The sequence below is a fragment of the Oryx dammah genome, unplaced genomic scaffold (genome assembly GCF_014754425.2).
Source record: "Oryx dammah isolate SB20612 unplaced genomic scaffold, SCBI_Odam_1.1 HiC_scaffold_21, whole genome shotgun sequence".
NCBI classification, from domain to species: domain Eukaryota; kingdom Metazoa; phylum Chordata; class Mammalia; order Artiodactyla; family Bovidae; genus Oryx; species Oryx dammah.
Genome location: NW_024070205.1, coordinates 60,349,433 through 60,368,901, shown reverse-complemented (window position 1 = coordinate 60,368,901; position 19,469 = coordinate 60,349,433). Strand labels below are relative to the sequence as shown.

General features: G+C 41.5%; 1 protein-coding gene across 1 annotated transcript in view; it reads right to left on the bottom strand.

Annotated features, from left to right (window-relative positions):
* Positions 1 to 19,469, bottom strand: part of ESRRG (estrogen related receptor gamma) — a 246,518-nt gene that overhangs the window by 183,514 nt on the left and 43,535 nt on the right. The window contains exon 2 of the mRNA XM_040263271.1: positions 12,955 to 13,370. Within this exon, the coding sequence (XP_040119205.1) occupies positions 12,955 to 13,370 (416 nt within the window). The remainder of the gene's footprint in view (positions 1 to 12,954; positions 13,371 to 19,469) is intronic.

Below are 19,469 nucleotides of genomic sequence, written 5' to 3'. Positions count from 1 at the left end.
ACAACGGGACTTCCCTGGCAGTCCAGTGGTTAAGAATCCGCCTTCCAGCGTAGGGGATGTGGGTTCAGTCCCTGGTCAGGGAACTAAGATCCCACATGTTGGGGTGGGAGTGGGGAGGGGAGACTAAGCCTGCACAACTACTGGACCCATGTGCTCAGAGTCACAAGCCCACAAGGAAGTGCAAGGAAACATCCCTCATGCCTCAGTGAATATCCTGCATGCTGCATAAGACCCGACTGAGCCAAATAAATAATTTTAAAAAAATAAATAAATAATATTTAAAAAGGAAATCCTGATATACACTACAGCATGGATAATGCTGGAGGGTGGTGCGCTAAGTGAAACACACCAGTCACAAAAAGATAAATATTACATGATTCTGCCTATAGGGGGTACTAAAGTAGTTAAACTCATAGAAACAGACAGTAAAATGGTGATCACCGGGGCGGGGGTGGGAGGGGGGAATGGGGAGCTGCTACTTAACTGGTATAGAGTTTCATTTTTGCAAGATGAGATCACTTGGCTATCTGTTGTACAGCAATGTGCACACAGTTCACACTAAGGTAATGTATTCTTAAAAATGGTTAAGATGGAAAACTTTAAGTTTGATATTATGTTATGTACATCTTATGTTATGCTTTTTACCACAAAAAGAAATAAATTAAAAATATATTGGAACATCATTTATTTTAAATAGAAACTTATATCTACTTTTAGTATATATCAGAATACTTCGCCAACATCCATTACCTAATTTTAATTTCATGTAAAATTCTGAAATGGTGTAAGAGGATACCAGTGACCAGGCTTTAACACTGTTGAATCCTAACTTCAAACAGCTTCAAAGAGAAAGCTAATTAATGCCCTGTGTATACTTTATCACTTCTAAGATGTTATCTAACTTTATCAAGTAATAGATCAGAAAAATGAACAATTGCCTTGGGCTTTACCAGTAAAGAAAAAAAAAATTCTGACCCATGCTACTGACCCTATCATTCCTCACAACCTGCCTCACTGTTTCCAGAACCTGAATTCTCACAAGTAACAAATCATCAGATTCAAGTCATACTGAGACACAGACTGCTGCAACTAAATACCAAAAAAGTGACGCACATTCACATCAATAGGAATTTCAGGCAACAGAACTCTCATCACACTTTTTTGTTGCTGTTTCCTTTCCTACTCTAAGGATGAACATTTTAATGTATCCTAACTGGATTTTCCCTGATAGCTCAGACTGTAAAGAATCTGCCTGCAATGTGGAAGATCCAGGTTTGATCCCTGGGTCAGGAAGATTCCCCTGAAGAAGGGAATGGCTACTCACTCCTATATTCTTGCCTGGGAAACCTCATGGACAGAGAAGCTTGGGGTGGGGGGGCCACAGTCTGTGGGGTCACAAGGGGTCAGCCACAGCTGAGAGGCTAACACTAACTAGATTTAGGTCTTCCCCAGGGGTTCAGTGGTAATCTGCCTGCTAATACAAGTGACTCAGGTTCAAGCCCTGGGTTGGGAAGATCCTCTGGAGGAGGAAATGGCAACCCACTCCAGTATTCTTGCCTGGAGAACCCCATGGACAGAGGAGCCTGGCGGGCTATATAGTCCATGGAGTTGTAAGAGACTTGGACGTGACTTACCAATTAAACAACTGGATTTAGTCGGAACCAATTCTTAATTTATGGGAAAAAGGGTCTTATCATGTAATTACTTTAATATATGTTAAAACATGCATTTTGAAAAGTATAAAGTACAATGTACCATTCCTATTATTTGTCCTCAAGCATTTAATAGGATGCTCTATAGATGAGGGCCAGTTGTTCTGTGAAACAGCCCTATTTGTCAGGGTTTGGTTCTGAGTAAGGGAAAACCTGGAGGAAAGAATGAAAGCTATGTTAAGACAAGTATTGATATCTTTGCTTGGGAGTTTATCTTGTCATCAAAGAACAGCCTTTAGCCTCCTCATCAAAACAGTCAGCAGGTAATACTAGACTTGAGTGCAAATCCAGTGATCTGCAAAGTATCAGCCACACCCCATTACCTAAGGAGGCCCACCACAGATGCAAAAATCCACCTGGTTAACAAACAGGAAAGTGAGATTTTCAAAAGAATTAAGTGGAACTGATCCATGAAATCCTTTAGACTTCATGTAAACAGCACAAACTTCCTTCTCACCAGTGACTTGCGGGGAAAACTGGTGTGGAGTGCTAGCAGAGGTAGTAAATTTGACCATGTAGGCTGGGACAGGGCAGGATTGTTTGTTGTTGTTTAGTTGCTGGTATCCAACTCTTTGCCACCCCATGGATTGCAGCCTGCCAGGTTTCTCTGTCCATGGGATTTTTCAGCCTAGAGTACTGGAGCGGGTTGCTATTTCCTTCTCCAGGGGACCTTCTTTACCCAGCGATCAAACCCAGGTCTCCTGCATTGGCAGGTGAGTTCTTTACCACTGAGCCACCAAGGAAGCCCAGGGAAAGAGAATTACTCACCAACAAATTCCCTGGAAGAAATGGGAATGCATGTGCTTCCTCTCCCATAAGAAAGTAACTAACTCAGGGACAGGTGAAAATGGAAGGCACAGGTGGATCAGGACACTGAAACCACAGAGGGTACCAGGGTCATGCCAGCTCCACCCACATGCAGCACCAAGGAGCTCCTCTCCTTCCTGGCTGCTATTATTACTTCTGAGGACTCAAGCTCAGGTGAACCAGGGGAAATGGATTTTATTTTCTGAGTACAGAGGGTTTTATTCAAGAAAATAAAGTTTATAAAAATTCAAGAGAGAGAGAGAGCACAGCCTCTTAAATGCACATGTAAAGATAATCCAGAATAACATTTTTATTTTTCTGATTATATCATGTAGGCCATATCACAGTAGAATCAATGAAGAATATATTAATATTACAGATATATTAGGAAGTTAAAGTATGAAAATAGAAGTTTTAAAAGTTACTAACAAGTTTGTACTTTTATTTATCATAACTGTTACACTTTTAAGATTAGTGATATTACTACTACAGTGTCTTTTTTAATAAATAAAAATAAACATAATGTAATTTACCAGAGGGTCATAAAATACATGCTGTAACTTCTTCTCAACCACTGTGAAATAACATAGACAGTAAAAGAGGGGTCATTCATTTTGCAGATATACTGCTTAGGAAAGTGAATTTTGTCAGCCTAAATTGACTAATTATCCAATCTCACTAATTTGACAGTGAACCACAGTTGGACTTTTTACCATGGCATTAAAAAGTTTCATTGCAAACTTTTTCTCCTTGAATGCCACCGGCACAAACTCCTTACGTGAGATGGGTTCTTATCTACTGTCACCCAACTGGAAAATACACCCTTTCAGGAGGTTAAAATAATATGTTGATTTTAAATGACTTCCAAAATACAGTAACGTAATGCAATGTGCTTAATAAACATGTAAATGACACCAGAGATGCTGGTGTTGCAAATGTGAGCTCCTAACATCTGAAGGACAAAAAAACAGTGAGGCTCATTACATTTTCTTCTGTTTTCCTTTCCTTGATCAAAGACCAACTATGCAATTTATTCTCTGAAAATAAACACTCTTATTTTATACAACCAAGATCCAACTTTTTGTCAGTTACTCTAAATGCTACTTTATTTTCATTTACATTGATTCCGTTTTCTGACTAGTTGGCTGATATATACATGTATATGTCATCGGGAGCAGTGAAAAGAGGCTAGAAAATTCTGATTCCTGGGGAAAAAAATTCTGAAAACTGAAATAAAACACTAAAAAGATTATGGTAGAGAACTTGATTTCAATTTAAATAAATAACATGCAAGCAAAAGTCCTCTGAAATGAAAATTTTGGTAATCAATATTGCCCACGAGGAAGATGAAATGAGGGTGTTTACCTAAACTATGGCCAGCTTTCAAATATAGCCTTAGGTCTGTTTTTGTGACTCCAAGCTCAGATTGGTTTTTATATTCTTAAACAGCTTAAAAAGTAAAACAAAGCAAAACCTGAATAAGTGACAGGGGAAGTATACATGACCTAAGATATTTACTATCTGTTTTATTATCTAGCCCTTTATAGAAGAATTTTGTTGCCTTTAGGCTTCAACAACCTCAGAAGTGATGACAATTTAGGCCAATTTCTAAAAGTCAGAACAACCCATGAAAAAAGAATCACCACTCACTTACCCTGAGAAGTGGGCCCACTAAGTCAAAACTGAGACAGAGTAAACTGTAAATTGTGCTGTTTCCTAAAACATCTATTCACATAACATTCTCTATCCATGGAGAAAGTCTTTGATACTGAATTTTACTATTAAAAACACTGAACCTAGATATGCAGATGACACCACCCTTATGGTAGAAAGTGAAGAGGAGCTAAAAAGCCTCTTGAGGAAAGTGAAAGAGGAGAGTGAAAAAGTTGGCTTAAAGCTCAACATTCAGAAAATGAAGATCATGGCATCTGGTCCCATCACTTCATGGGAAATAGATGGGGAAACAGTGGAGACAGTGTCAGACTTGATTTTTTTGGGCTCCAAAATCACTGCAGATGGTAACTGCAGCCATGAAATTAAAAGACGCTTACTCCTTGGAAGAAAAGTTATGACCAACGTAGATACTATATTCAAAAGCAGAGACATTACTTTGCCAACTAAGGTCCGTCTAGTCAAGGCTATGGTTTTTCCTGTGGTCATGTATGGACGTGAGAGTTGGACTGTGAAGAAGGCTGAGCGCCAAAGAATTGATGCTTTTGAACTGTGGTGTTGGAGAAGACTCTTGAGAATCCCTTGTACTGCAAGGAGATCCAACCAGTCCATTCTGAAGGAGATCAGCCCTGCGATTTCTTTAGAAGGAATGATGCTAAAGCTGAAGCTCCAGTACTTTGGCCACCTCATGTGAAGAGTTGACTCATTGGAAAAGACTCTGATGCTGGGAGGGATTGGGGGCAGGAGGAGAAGGGGACGACAGAGGATGAGATGGCTGGATGGCATCACGGACTCGATGGATGTGAGTCTGAGTGAACTCTGGGAGTTGGTGATGGACAGGGAGGCCTGGCGTGCTGCGATTCATGGGGTCGCAGAGTCGGACACGACTGAGCGACTGAACTGAACTGAACAATTAAAGTAACAGGAGAAAGATTACTTCTCATTCTTCTCATTGATAACCTGGCCACATTCATGCATTTCAAAAAATCAGACAACACTGGTATCAAAGGCAAGGAAAAGTGGGAAAAGGCAATTAAACATAACAAGGACAAGCTCTGAGTTAAAGCAAATTGAGGTTTAGAAAATATTTCTTTCGAAAATATTACCTCCATATTTAACGGTGCAAACAAACTAATAATCACTGAGGTTCATCAGGATGGTTTAGACATTTCTATATTATTTTGGATTTTAATTTTAAAACATACTAGTTTTAAAGCTGCCATTTACAAACAGGAAATTCTTTTCTCTATGCTGTTTGAGTTAAACAGATAATACCTGATTATTTTCCACGGGAAGGTTCATATGATATACAGACACTCAATTTGTAAGTTATTTCCTCCAGTGCTGCAAATATTCTATTCTAAGACTAAAATAGCACAGGAAGGCAAAGAAAATGCTACCTCCAGGAAAGAGCCTCTAGAACTAGGCAGCTTCAGGAAGGAGTCAGCAATTCAGGGTGGAAAAGAATAGCATTAGCATAGGCTGTGCCCAGACACCTTTAGCAGATGCCTTGCAGGCAAATTCCTCCTCTTTAAAGCCCTGTGTTTAAGGTGGGATTTAAGGCTCTTATCAGTATCACCTTTAGACTCTGACTAGGAGGGCCCCCACCTGAAGGCCCCAGGCTTTAGAAAGCATCAAGGTGGGAGCTCTTCCATAGCCAAAGAAGATAACCACTACCAGACCCACTCCTTGTATACCTGTATACAAGGTGTCCGACTCTGTGCGACCCCACGGACGGCAGCCCACCCGGATCCCCTGTCCCTGGGATTCTCCAGGCAAGAACACTGGACTGGGTTGCCATTTCCTTCTCCAATGCATGAAAGTGAAAAGTGAAGGTGAAGTTGCTCAGTGGTACCCGACTTCTTCGAAACCCCATGGACTGCAGCCTACCAGACTCCTCCATCCATAGGACTTTGCAGGCTAAAGTACTGGAGTGGGTTGCCATTGCCTTCTCCACCTGTATACCATGGGCTTCCCTGGTGGCTCAGAGGTTAAAGCGTCTGCCTCCAATGCGGGAGACCCGGGTTCGATCCCTGGGTTGGGAAGATCCCCCGGAGAAGAACTGTATACCTGGGACTCCCTAATTCCTGGGATAAACCTCCATAAGGCTCATTCCAAGGCCTGCGTGAATCTCTCCCCTGGGTCCCTCCTCTGGAAGGTGGCTTGGCCTGGGCCTCATTCCTTGTGTACACATTACACAGCCCATGCATGATCAAGGTGCAGCTGTTAGAAAGGGGTGGGTGGGCCTTGGACATGGGGGCAGAAGTATGCTGATATACCAGACAGGATGCGAGGCACGGGGGAAGGGAGAGAAATGGGCCTGCTGCAGGAAACGCTGGCTCTCCTTCTACGGCTTCTTCCTGATACAAAACGCCTGAATCTAAGAATTAAAAATGCCACGCTGGCCTCTCAGGCCATTATGAAGGCATATTTGCTCGGAGAACAGAACATATTTGACTTGGCGGTGGTGGTTTAGCTGTTTCAGTCCCGTGTCTGACTCTTGTGATCCTGTGGACTGTAGCCCCCCAGGCTCCTCTGTCCATGGGATTTCCCAGGCAAGAATACTGGAGTGGGTTGCCATTTCCTTCTCCAGGGGATCTTCCTGACTCAGGGGTGCAGGTGGTCTTCTGCACTGCAGGCAGATTCTTTACTGACTGAGCCACAAAGAAACCCCTTACCGGTTTATTATCTTGATGTATAAACATTTACACAGTATATGGGTGCCCATTGCACTCCCATCTCAGAGCCCATGGATATCTGCAGTGGACTTGGTTCTCACGACGGTCACTCCTATATCTCATGCTGCAAAGATATTCTTTTGTTCTTTTTATTTACTAAATTTCATATTTAAAGCTTAACTGGGATATCTTAAGTTACAAGACTCAGGCTCCCTTTCTGATTTACCTAGTTTTCCATCCATAGGGGGAAAAAATATGATCACCAAAAAACTATATAAAAACAATCCAATTTCCAGTCAGCCCACCAAAATGCCTCCTAGTCTAAAGCAGTGCTATTGTGAGGAATGGTTACAGGAAAAGAGGGTTTATTGTCAGAATGAAAGGGTGGGGAGCTGTGAGCTGAGAAGGTTGCAGGTCCTTCTAGTTTACCATCAAAGACACCTCTTTGGCCTAGAGTATTTGCCTGCCCAGTGCTTTGGTATCCTAGTCACACTGTCAATATCAACCAAAGTCAGTCATTTATTGAGCACTTACTGTGGGTCAGGCACTTTGACAGTCTCTCATTTAACCCTTACCACCTGTGAAAGGGAGGCACAGAGAAGTTGCGGCCTCTCAGCAGGTAAGTGGCTAAGACTTGAACCTGGTTTTACATGAATTCAAAACCCATTTGAAAATGAATATCTTTAAAAAAAATTATCCCCTACTTTTTAAATATAAAATTTCTTTTTAAAAGGGTGGATGTCATATTTCTAGCATAAGAATAAATGGTTGAAAATGGTTATATTAACCATATATCCAGAGAAGGCAATGGCACCCCACTCCAGTACTTTTGCCTGGAAAATCCCATGGACAGAGGAGCCTGGTAGACTGCAGTCCATGGGGTCGCTAGAGTCGGACATGACTGAGCAACTTCACTTTCACTTTTCACTTTCATGCATTGGAGAAGGAAATGGCACCCCATTCCAGTGTTCTTGCCTGGAGAAGCCCAGGGACGGGGAAGCCTGCTGGGCTGCCGTCTATGGGGTCGCACAGAGTTGGACACGACTGAAGTGACTTAGTAGTAGTAGTAACCATATATCTAGTAAACATAATATATAATATATGTAATATAATACATATTTTTATGTAGAAATAAAACCTTCTGGGGGTTAGTGTTTTATAAATTAAATATATATTGAGTTTTGGGGATATAAAGATATTTTCCTTCTCTTATCTCCTTAATAAGAGTCCAGGGAAAACTCTTAATGATACAAAAAAAAAACACAAAACCACACATACACAAAAATTTTCACTCATTTATGCATCGAGGCCAAAGGTAGAATTAGAAAATAATCAGAAAAATGCTATCACACACAAAAATGAATATGCTTAGAAAATGACAATGCTGCCACTGTAATGCTGTGTGATAAAAGAACTGTCAAAAGCCTCTAAAAAGTTTTTTATTCAGCAGAAAAGAAAAAAGATAAAACCAACTAAAACCTTCCAAAACTTTTGACTTTTACCTAAGTGCTGACCTAATTCAATAGTTTCCCAATGATAACTTGACCAGCCAATAAATAAAATATGCCTTTCTGGTGGAAAATATGCCTTTCTGTTTGACTTTCAGTGAAATCTATGATTAATTGCCTCTCACAACCAGAATAACCACATTCAGCTTTGACAAGAACAAGTCTCATTACTTTTCTTAAGATGTGCTCCAGATATTTGTCCTTTTGGCTCTAAATTTAAGCATGTTGCTCAACTTTTAAAATGTATTACATATTGGGTAGCCAATCTTAAATTATTATAACAAGAAATAAAAATTCTAAAGTGGCAATATTCCCTGTGACTAAGGCTTTGAATATATACGTCCCTTAGCCAAATCAATGAGAGCGTGCTGAACCAGGAAGCCACACTTACATAGTGCCTTGCCTGTATGGGTTGTGAGATTGCAGAAAGACTTGTTCTTAAGGGAGGTTGTGTAATCATTTCTTATTCTCCAGGAGAGCTTCAAGGGAGGGAAAGGCAGAGACTACTATCTGTCAAGGAGAGTTTGGCTCCAATGCTGCCTGAAAACATGAGAATGGATGTTATGGTCCTTTCCACATCAGAATGAGCATCTGTGATGTTGCAACAGATTCGGGCCACTTTCAACATCTTCCCAGTTGCATTGCTGTCACTCGTTGGCCTCAGAAAGGAGGGCCTGTTCCAATCTCCCTTACAATTACCACTCTAATTATTACATTACACTTTCACAATTTAATCCCTTTATTTGCCTCACTGCTTTTTGGGGGCTAAGTAAGCACCACGGCGTGACGCCCGCTGATGTAGCTAGCAGGATAGCAGGGTAGCTGCAGTGCCTCCCAGCTGCCAGCTACAAGCACAGCCAGGTGGGCAAGTCCAGAGTCTAATCTGGACAGTGACATGTCTGTCTCCTGCTCAAAATCCTTGGAAGTTGCTCTTTCCAATATGGAGTATAACTGAGCACTAACACATCAATGCCAAGAACCACCCTGTGCTTCGCCCTGGGAAGCTTTTGGTAGCATTTCAGCATCTAAGGAAGCAGCGGCAGCAGAATTCCAATTGCTCTATTCCAAGGATCTCTGGTAAGTAACTACTGCATGGCTATTAACAGCTCAGCAATAGAATTTCTTTCTTTTTTTTTAAACAACTGTCAGGAAATGTTTGCACAAAGTGGTCCTATCTTTAGGACAACATACTGGAAATACATACTGAAGACCAAGTTGTTTAATCCTGTCCCCTAACCAAAATCTCTGATATTCCTTCAAGGTTGGAGACATTTATAGGAGGAATTTACCTCAATCCACAAACCTCGGGGAACCAAGCTTTCATAAAACATGGCTAAGCTGAAACTCAAACCAATACACTGCCAGGCCCACAGTAGATTCTGAGTCAATATTTGTTGACCCTGAGTCAATAGTTAGACCCTGAGTTGTGTAAACGGAGTTAACAAAATCAGATTACTAACAGTTTAAATCTGAGATGCTCTGTAGCATCTGTATTCTAATATTGTGGGGCAATGGCTGCTAAGAACCCCCAAATTTGAAGTATTTTCCATCTCAAGTTTTGCAATCTAGTAAGTAGGCTGAGATGGCACTAGTAGTGAAGAATCCACCTGCCAATACAGGAGAAATAAAAGAGGAGTGGGTCAGGAAGATCTCCTGCAGGAGGAAATGGCACCCAACTTCAGTATTCTTGCCAGGAGAACCCCCTGGACAGAGGAGCCAGTCAGGCTACAGTCCTTAGCGTTGCAAAGAGTCAGACATGACTGAGCGTCTGAGCACAGCACATAGGTAGGCTGAAGCGCCTCCCTGGGGGCTCAGTGGTAAAGAACTCGCCTGCCAATGTAGGAGATGCAAGTTCTCTCCCTGGGTCAGGGAAATCCTCCGGGGAAGGAACTAGCAACCCACACCAGTCTTCTTGCCTGGGAAATCCCACGGACAGAAGAGCCTGGCGAGCTATAGTCCATGGAGTCACAAAAGAGTCAGACAGTACTTACCAACTAAGCAGCAACAGCAAGAAGGCTGAAGAACTATGTTCAAATGCCCCAAAGTGAGAGGAAGCTTTGCATACAGACCATCATTGTTTTTACTTACTCACTTTACACGTGATTTTGTATTTCATTTTATCCAGAAGCATTCCTTGAGGTAAGTCTTAATGCCTTCAGTTTACAGATGAGAATAAAGGAAATAAAGATCCAGTGGATGAAGGATTTTTGTAAGAAAATGCTAATAAAATATGGCAATGATGATCCATTAAATAGGAAGATACAGCTAGGCAAATATTTAGGTAATTCATACATACTCACACTAACTTGGCTTGTGTTCTTCAGTTAAATCTGTGAAAGGCTATGAAAAGATGAGGCTGAAAGATCCGTTCTATTATATAAGTTACAATTTCTTGAACAACTGTGCACTTTAACTCTTTAACTGTGTGTTCATCAGCCATACATCAAGGAAACAATCACGTAATGGACAACACGAAAGCAAGTGGGAGATGGAACCACCTGTTCGACTAAGGACACTCCCTATAGTCTTCATCGCACCTGGGTCAGACTTGCCCTCGAACATGCTCTTAAAAGAAAGGGTAGAAGATAACTCTGTGCCCATAAATGATTTCAGAATCATCTTTTGTTGGAACATTTAGAAGGATTAGAGTTTAACAAACATCATCTTTTTTGTGCTTTAAAAACCAGGAAGCATGTCACACAGTTATTAAACTGATCCCAGTTATGTCCGACAAGGGACCGGTAGATGACAAAGGAGAGTTGCCAGCGTTAAATCAGCAGCAACATGGTAACAGAGCTGTGGTTTCCAAACTCTGAGCATCAGAATCACCTGGAGGGCTTGGCAAAGCACATATTGCTGGGTCCACCCCCCAGGGATGCTGATGGAGGTAATCTGGGATGTTCTAACAAATTTCTCAATGATGCTGATACTCCTGAATCAGAGCTCACACTTTGAGAAGCACTGTTATAGAATACAGCACAGTACAGTGCAGTGGTTCTTAACCTCAGTTTTACCTGAAGCATTAACTAGGAAGCTTTCAAAATCCCCACTTGCCCTGGCTGCACCCAAAGCCAATTAATTCCGAATTTGGGGCTACAGGCCCAGATATCAGTATTTTTTTACATCTCCAGGTAACTCCAGTGAGCCCGCAAAGTTGAGAACCACTGATACCTGGGAAGACACACTTGTATCCATAACTAATTAAGAAGATAACATTTGGGGTTTGGTTTTGTTTTGGCCACACCACAAGGCTTGTGAGCTCTTGGTTTCCCCACCAGGGATTAACCTGGGCCCTCAGCAGTGAAAGCACGGAGGCCTTAACCATTGGACCACCAGGGAATCCCCAGAAGATACATCTTGTAAATCACTGAGCAGAATAGAATCACTGGTGCGCTAGAGGCACTCGATAAACAAAGATTCTTTCCTTCCTCTATTTTCTTGAAACTGTATCACAAATAATATAGAAAGGTGAAATGTAATTTTCTGTAAGGATATATACATCTATAGCTTTGAAAAGGAGTTGAGTTTTGCCTTTGTGGATTCCTAATTTAAAGGTCACATACAAATTTCAACCATAGTTTCTACATTTTTTTTGTGGGAAATAATACTGCTATTTGTAAACCTGGAGATCTATAAAGTTTTGGTATGTCATACATGTTGGAGGCATATTTTATAATTTGGTATAGTTTGGTAGTTTTTTATATAAACTCATTAAAAAGGTGGGTAAAGTGTGTCTAAGCACAGGAAAAGAAGGAAGGCCATAGAAAATTAAATTTGTCTCCAGAGGTGATTCTCAAAGTGTAGTCCCTGGACCAACAATAGCAGCAGCATCTGAAAATCTGTTAGAAATATAAATTCTCACAATGCTACCCAAGGCAGAGCTAATGAATCAGAAGCTCTGGGAGTGGGTGATTGGCATTTTCACAAGACCTCCAGCTAAGTGTGATGCATACTCTAGTTTGAAAATCACTGGTCTGAAATATTTATTATTTTAGTTCTAAGAAGAACAGAAGAAGTAAAAGCACAATTTATCCAGGGCATAGATAGGGCTTTCCTGGTGGCTCAGCAGTAAAGAATTTGCCTCCAAGGCAGGAGACAGCCTGCAATGCCTATGACATGGCTAAGATCCTGGGTCAGAAGGAACCTCTGGAGAAGGAAATGGCAATTCACTCCAGTATTCTTGCCTGGGAAATCCCACGGACAGATGGGGTTGCCAGCACTGGACACAACTCTGCAACTAAACTACCACCACCACCGTCCTGTACACATCAGTTCAGTTGCTATCTAGACCCCCACTGCTCTAATAATAGCTGTGCTCTTTTAAACTCCACCCAAAGCTTATTATCATTCCATCCCTAGAGCTTGATGGTAAAGGTGGAACTGACAGGGAGCAAATGGAAGGGCGGAGTCTATTCTACAAATCCTCCACTATCAATTTTAATCTATTTCTATTTTGTAAGCAAGATAGAATTAAGATGGCAAAACTAGATCAACTAGGAGAGAACCAGGAAAACCAACTAACCAACCATCATATGAGTGGGAGGAGGGTGGGTATCGCCAGGCGCAACCCTCACTCACCTTGAATCGTCCTCTTGAAGAATGCCTTGCAGGCTTCACAGGAGGCTACCCCATAATGGTACCCAGACGCGATGTCGCCACACACTAAACACAGTCTCTTGGGCATCGAGTTGAGCATGTATTCACACTTGGTCTGGGGATCTTCAACAATGGTGCTCGAGCAGTCATCATACAGTTTCCGGACAGGCCCGCTACCTCCTAGGATAGGAGCAGAAGGGTAGAGAGGCGGCGAGTCAAGTCCGTTCTGATGGCCATTCATGGTTGAACTGTAGCTCCCGCTGGCGTCCGAAGAGCCACCTGGGCTGTGGTGGTTGACGCTGTCCGTCAGGGAGGCCGGGCTGGAGGGTTCCGTCTTGATGAAGGACGAACAGCTGGAATCAATGTGTCGATCTTTGTTTGACATTCTGCAGAGAAGCCTGAGGTGGCGGGAGATACAAAGAGAGGAGAAAAAGAAGGAGAGAGTGTCAAACACAGAGACCAAAAGAGGTAGAGACAAAGAGGAGGTGAAAAAACCAAGAGGAAATGGAAGGGAAGATTGAAGGAAGGGGGAAAAAAAAAGACAAGAATTCATATGTTAAAGACTTGGCTCCTCGAGAGTGCAGCCTAAAAGCTGGGGACTACACATCATTCGCTAGTCAATATCTCTTGTTCTACAACAAGGTAATCAGCATAAGGGCGTGACAGGGTTACATCAAAGTGCCCAGACAGACCATAAACAAAAGCTCTAAGGGATCCATTTCCTTTCATTTTAATACCTTTCTCTTGGAGAAGCACTGTCAATATCTAAATCAACTCTCTAGATTCTAAATTTATCCACAGAAGAAGAGTAATTTGTAAGGTCTGTATCATTTCTAAAATTACATCTATCCTCACTCTACTTTTCTCTTCCATTTTCTGATGTTGCAATCATTGTATTACGAGCAGAACCCAACTTTTATTGTCAAGACCAAACAGATGATTCCTCAGCTCTGTAATTACTGTTTGTCAGCATGCTTCCATAAGCATAACCGTGTCTTCTATTGATCTAAGACACATAGGGAATATATCCTCACTCACTTCGCCTCTTTATTTAAACTGCTCTATTTCCTAGACATTTAGCGATATAGAAAGATTTCAAGGATAAAATTCTCGCCAATATTTAAGGATTATTTCCTCGAGCCCACAAAACAGGGAAACGATTACCGGTATCAATTAATAAATATGTACACGTGTTTACGAGTGTATGTGTTTGTGTGTGTGATCTACCACCGTCAACAACAAGAATCACTAAAAGCCATTTGAGCCTCCAGTCTACCTGTGAATCCATAATCTGATATTCTATACTCAGGAAAGTAAGGATGTATCAGATTTTGTCCTGAAAAAATAAGACTTGTGGGGGTCTCTCTTTCTCCCCTTCCTTTGCTCTTTTAACATCATACCTCCTAAAAGGAAATATGATGAAGCATCTAATCTGATGAACTCTCTCTTATTTAGAAGAAACAGTCCATCCCTCTTACTTTGTCGGACCCATAAGTGATTAAATTTCTGAAGAGGTAATTAGATGAAAAGACGTAATTGGTCCTATTTTCTTTCCGGTTAGCCACAGTGCAAAACCCCTTTTAGCAAAGTCTCTAAGAACCTTCTGAGAGCCCACTAGAGGAAGAAGAGGTGACAGCTGAGAAAGAGACTAAGATAATTGCTTCCCAGTGGAAAGCTGATTTATGGGAATCCCACAGGGTAATGGTCATTCACTGGAATTTGGGGGAGTATGTCACAGGATAACCGAAAGGATGCAATTACCTCTTTCCCTATAAATCTAATGATATTTTATCACTGCACAAATTTCATGCTCTCCTCTGGGCACCCCCCTCCCCAAATTCCCCCGCTGTTCTGTTACTTTCAAACGAAGAAAAATATGGTTCTTTCCTATCAGGGAACATTCACTGAACAGTTCCAAGAAGGGGGTCTCAAGTGCCTCCACAGCCAGAATGTGCCTCCAACCCTAGTAGATTTCCCATTGGAAGTTCTGCACTGCTTTCTCAAGGAAAGCAAGCTCAGGATGTGAAGAAAACAAACAGGAAGGAGCAATCCCCAAAAATACCTTCTTGCTTTCGCCCACCCACTCATGTTGTCCTTTCCTGGAGAAGGAACGAAAGGAAAAATATCCCCCTTGCCAGCCTGAACCAGGCTTCTGCTCCCTCCCACCTCGGCTGCCTCGTCCCCGTCACTGTTAATGAGTGCTGTAATTAATAGATCGCTCTCCTTGTCTCCAGGCTTGCACCCTGGGCTAAGCACTTTTCCTCAAGTCAACGTTTGAAAGAAAGCGGGTCGGCACTGACTTACAGCAGCCCTGCGAATTCCTTTTAATTTAAAGCACTTACCCCACCACTTCACTTATTACCTTATAATTACTGGACTGCTCGCACATACATTATGATCTTAGACTAGAGTTAGAAGTTATTAGGGTACTAAAACACGGTTGCTCCCCTTTCCTCTCTCCAGCACTGAATTTCTCATAGCGACGACAATTAACTCTTTCGCCATCTGCCTGTGAGGCACCATTTTTTCATCTTTTTTTTTTTCTTTCTTCCTGAGGACAGTTGCATTGAACTGCTTAATCATAAAACAGATTACGCTTTCTCCAGGTCCTCTTCTCTCTTTTTTTTTGATTGTTCAATTTTATACCAATTTCCTTTCCTTTGAGCTTTTTTCTCATGGGCTTCTAAAATGAGCAGAACTCTTCACTGAGGAACAAGGGCAGGAATCACCCTCCTATTCATGGAAGTGTTATTTGCAAAGTCACCAAATGTTTATGGGTCAAATGCATGTTGTTAATAAGGTCTTTGAAAAATTGGGTATCTCCAGCCGGCCGTTTCCTGGAAAATCTCAGTCCCTAACTTTGCAATTATCTGGATGGAATCAAGAAAATTCACAAAGTTCAGGCAGTCAGGGAAGCCTTGGGACAGGTGCAATCTCTCTTCCTACACAAGTCTGGCCACCGCAACTGTAAATGAAAGTGAATAAGCTGGATTTGTGCTGTAGGTTTTACAGGTTTCTTCTCAGACGTGAAGCGCTTCCTTCAGGAACACTTTCTGCTCTGGAAATAATAATAGAGCTGCCATTTATCAAGTGCTTACTAGGCAACAGGCACTGACCTAAGTACTTTACGAATATTTTCTCATTTAATCCCCAAGACGGTCTTGTGAGGGAGGTATGACTCTTTAGGACACAGACCCTCAGACATTATACAATTTCCTGAAAGTCATACAGTTTGGAAGTGAAAAAACTGAGATTTGAACTCAGGGCTAACTCCAAAGTCCAGTGCAGAAATGTCTTCAAGCCAACAGAGAGTCTTGCAATGTGTTTGCTTTTTTAAAAATAGCCAAGCAAGCAGAGGTAGAGATGGCACACACAGAGGGTCTAAGACATTCACGCTCACCCATGAGTGCAAAGGTGGCTGAAGGAGCCACCACCACCCTGGCGACAGGGCTGCCCTGTTGAGTCACCCTCCCCAGAATTTGGAGTGACACCAAAACCAAAGCTGAAAGAACACAGTTGTCTCCTAATTACTACTTAGCTCATTACACTGAACATTTCCTAGACACCATTACATTATACCCTAAAACTACAGTGGGTCTTAATTCTCTCCCTCTCTGTCTCTGAAATTCTACAGCTCTATTATTCAAGCCTGAAATATTCACAACTATCTATAAATTCAATTGTCAGCTGGTGGGTTTTATTCTAGACTTCACTTCAATCTAAAATTAGAGGCACTAAAATTCACATTAACTCTAAGAGGAATGTAGTGAATAAGACTTTATTTCAAAAGAACACCTTTTTGTCAGAAAGAACCATTTTCAAGATGATGGCTTTATCTGGAGCCAAAGAGAATAAGCCCGATTCCACATTGTGCTGTTAACGCAGAAATTTTAGGTCACATTGGATTAATAAAAATCTAAATTTAGTTAAGAATTATGAATAGAAATAACATGTGTTGGAAAATGTGGGAAATATTTATTTTAAAGCCTACGTAGAGTTGCTTTTATTATTTCAAGGGAAGTGATGGGAGGCACAAGGGAAAAAGAGAAGTAACTTTCTCAAAATCTTTTCTGAGTGTACACCCTGAGAATAAACTGGAGAGAGAAATAACCATGTCAAGAATAACAGTTTCTGTTTGAGAAACAAAATTTGAGGCTGTAACAGCCTTCTAGAAGCCAGGGACATTTTAGTGCTTTAGAAAGCATTTTCAACACAATCTGAGATACAGTCTTCAGTATTCTATGTAAATCCTAGATATGTTCTATATTCTATATTGTTGTTGTTTAGTTGTTAAGTCATGCCTGACTCTTCTGCGGTCCCATGGGCTGTAGCCCGCCAGGCTCCTCTGTCCATGGGATTTCCCAGGCCAGGGATTGAAATCAAGTCTCCTGCATTGGCAGGCAGATTCTTTACCACTGAGCCACCAGGAAAGCCCCTTATATTCTATATATGTTCTACTATATAATATATATATTTATATATAAAGTCTGATGATCATGCTTCTACATAGGAACTTTTTAACTTTTTATTTTATATTGGAGTATCGCCAATTAACAATGTTGTGATAGTTTCGGATGGACAGCAAAGGGACTCAGCCATACATACATATATATATATCCATTCTCTTCCAACTGTCCCTCCTGTCTAGGCCTCGACACAACACTGAGCAGAGTTCCCTGTATTATATAGGAGGTCCTTGTTGATTATCCGTTTTAAATGAGTGTACCTGTCTGTCCCAAACTCTCTAACTATCTCTCCCCACCATCCTTCCCCCCTGGCAACTGTAAGTTCTCTAGGTCAGTGAATCTGTTTTCTGTTTTGTAAATAACATAGGAACTGCCCAGCCTTGCCTAAGGGGCAGCAAGAGTAAAATTTATCTTTGTTGTTAGATACTAGTCATCAAGCAAATAAAGCTTCCTGGTTGCTGGCCTATATAAACATGTAATTTTAGAAAGTTAATTAGTTATGCATATAGGTGTGCATGTAAAAGGAGAAAGTGAGTTAAAAAAAAAAAAGGATCAGTTAAAGTTGCTCTTGTGGGCTTCCCTGGTGGCTCGAGGTTAAAGCGTCTGCCTGCAATGCGGGAGACATGGGTTCGATCCCTGGGTCAGGAAGTTGCCCTGGAGAAGGAAATGGCAATCCACTGCAGTATTCTTGCCTGGAGAATCAATCCCAAGGATGGAGGAGCCTGGTAGGCTACAGTTCACGGGGTCACAAAGAGTCAGACAAGACTGAGTGACTTCACTCACTCACTCAAAGTTGCTGTTGTAGGGTAAAACCAGATAATCTGTAATTAATATCCCATATATATTATAATTATCCAGCTTGATTTGAGAGATGCTACCTAGATCCAGGTAAATGTGTGATTGTGAGTGAACTGCCGTGACTTTGTGGGCAATGTATAAGCGTCCAGCACGGTCTGGATTTCCCAGAAGGGACTTAAGCCTATGTTCCCTAGGCTTATATATAATTATATATTATTAACCCTTTTACCAAATAGAAGTTCTTAACAAGTAGCTGCCTTTCACCTTTTGAATTTTATACCAGACTCGAGTTCTTTGCTATTTTATTTCCCTCCTCAAATACGGTGCATCAATGCAACACACGTGTACAGGTCTTCTTTGACTTTCCTGATTGTAAAACAAAGGCAAGATTTTTTTTTAAACTTTTATCATACCTATTTCAGTGACAGACACCTTAATAGCTAAATAGGTGACAACCATTTTATTTTCTTCCTTGTCATCCTTGCTGCTGCTACTGCTGCTAAGTCGCTTCAGTCGTGTCCAACTCTGTGTGACCCCATAGACGGCAGCCCACCAGCCTCCCCCGTCCCTGGGATTCTCCAGGCAAGAACTCTGGAGTGGGGTGCCATTTCCTTCTCCAATGCATGAAAGTGAAAAGTGAAAGTGAAGTTGCTCAGTCGTGTCCGACTCTTAGCGACCCCAGGGACTGCAGCCTACCAGGCTCCTCCGTCCATGGGATTTTTCAGGCAAGAACACTGGAGTGGGGTGCCAAAATACCCATCATCATTATAGATTCCAAACATTTTATCAATATATCTCCCAAATTTTTATGCATTAACAATGAAGCCAGCAAACCTGCAAGTTTACAAATGAGAAGACAGAACCTGTGACTTTCCTGGTGGTTCAGTGGTTAAAGAATCCACTTTCGATGCAGGGGCATGGGTTCAACCCTGATCGGGTACCTAAGAACCTACCTGCTGTGTGGGGTGGCCAAAAAAAGCCTTAAATATCTCACTGAGTCAAGAGAATTTCAGGGTTGAAAAGCAGGGTGCTCAAGTCCTATCACTCATCACTTACCTATTTAAAATGGGAACAAATCTCTAAGAACTGGTCAATTTTCTACCAGCTGAAATCACCCGACTGAATATTTCAGTATTTTTATTTCAAAAAATAAGAAGCTTTTGTTAGCCTATAGGTTTGGGGTTTTGCTTTTATGCTTTCAGAAGAAAACCTCCAATACTAAGACCCCAGAGG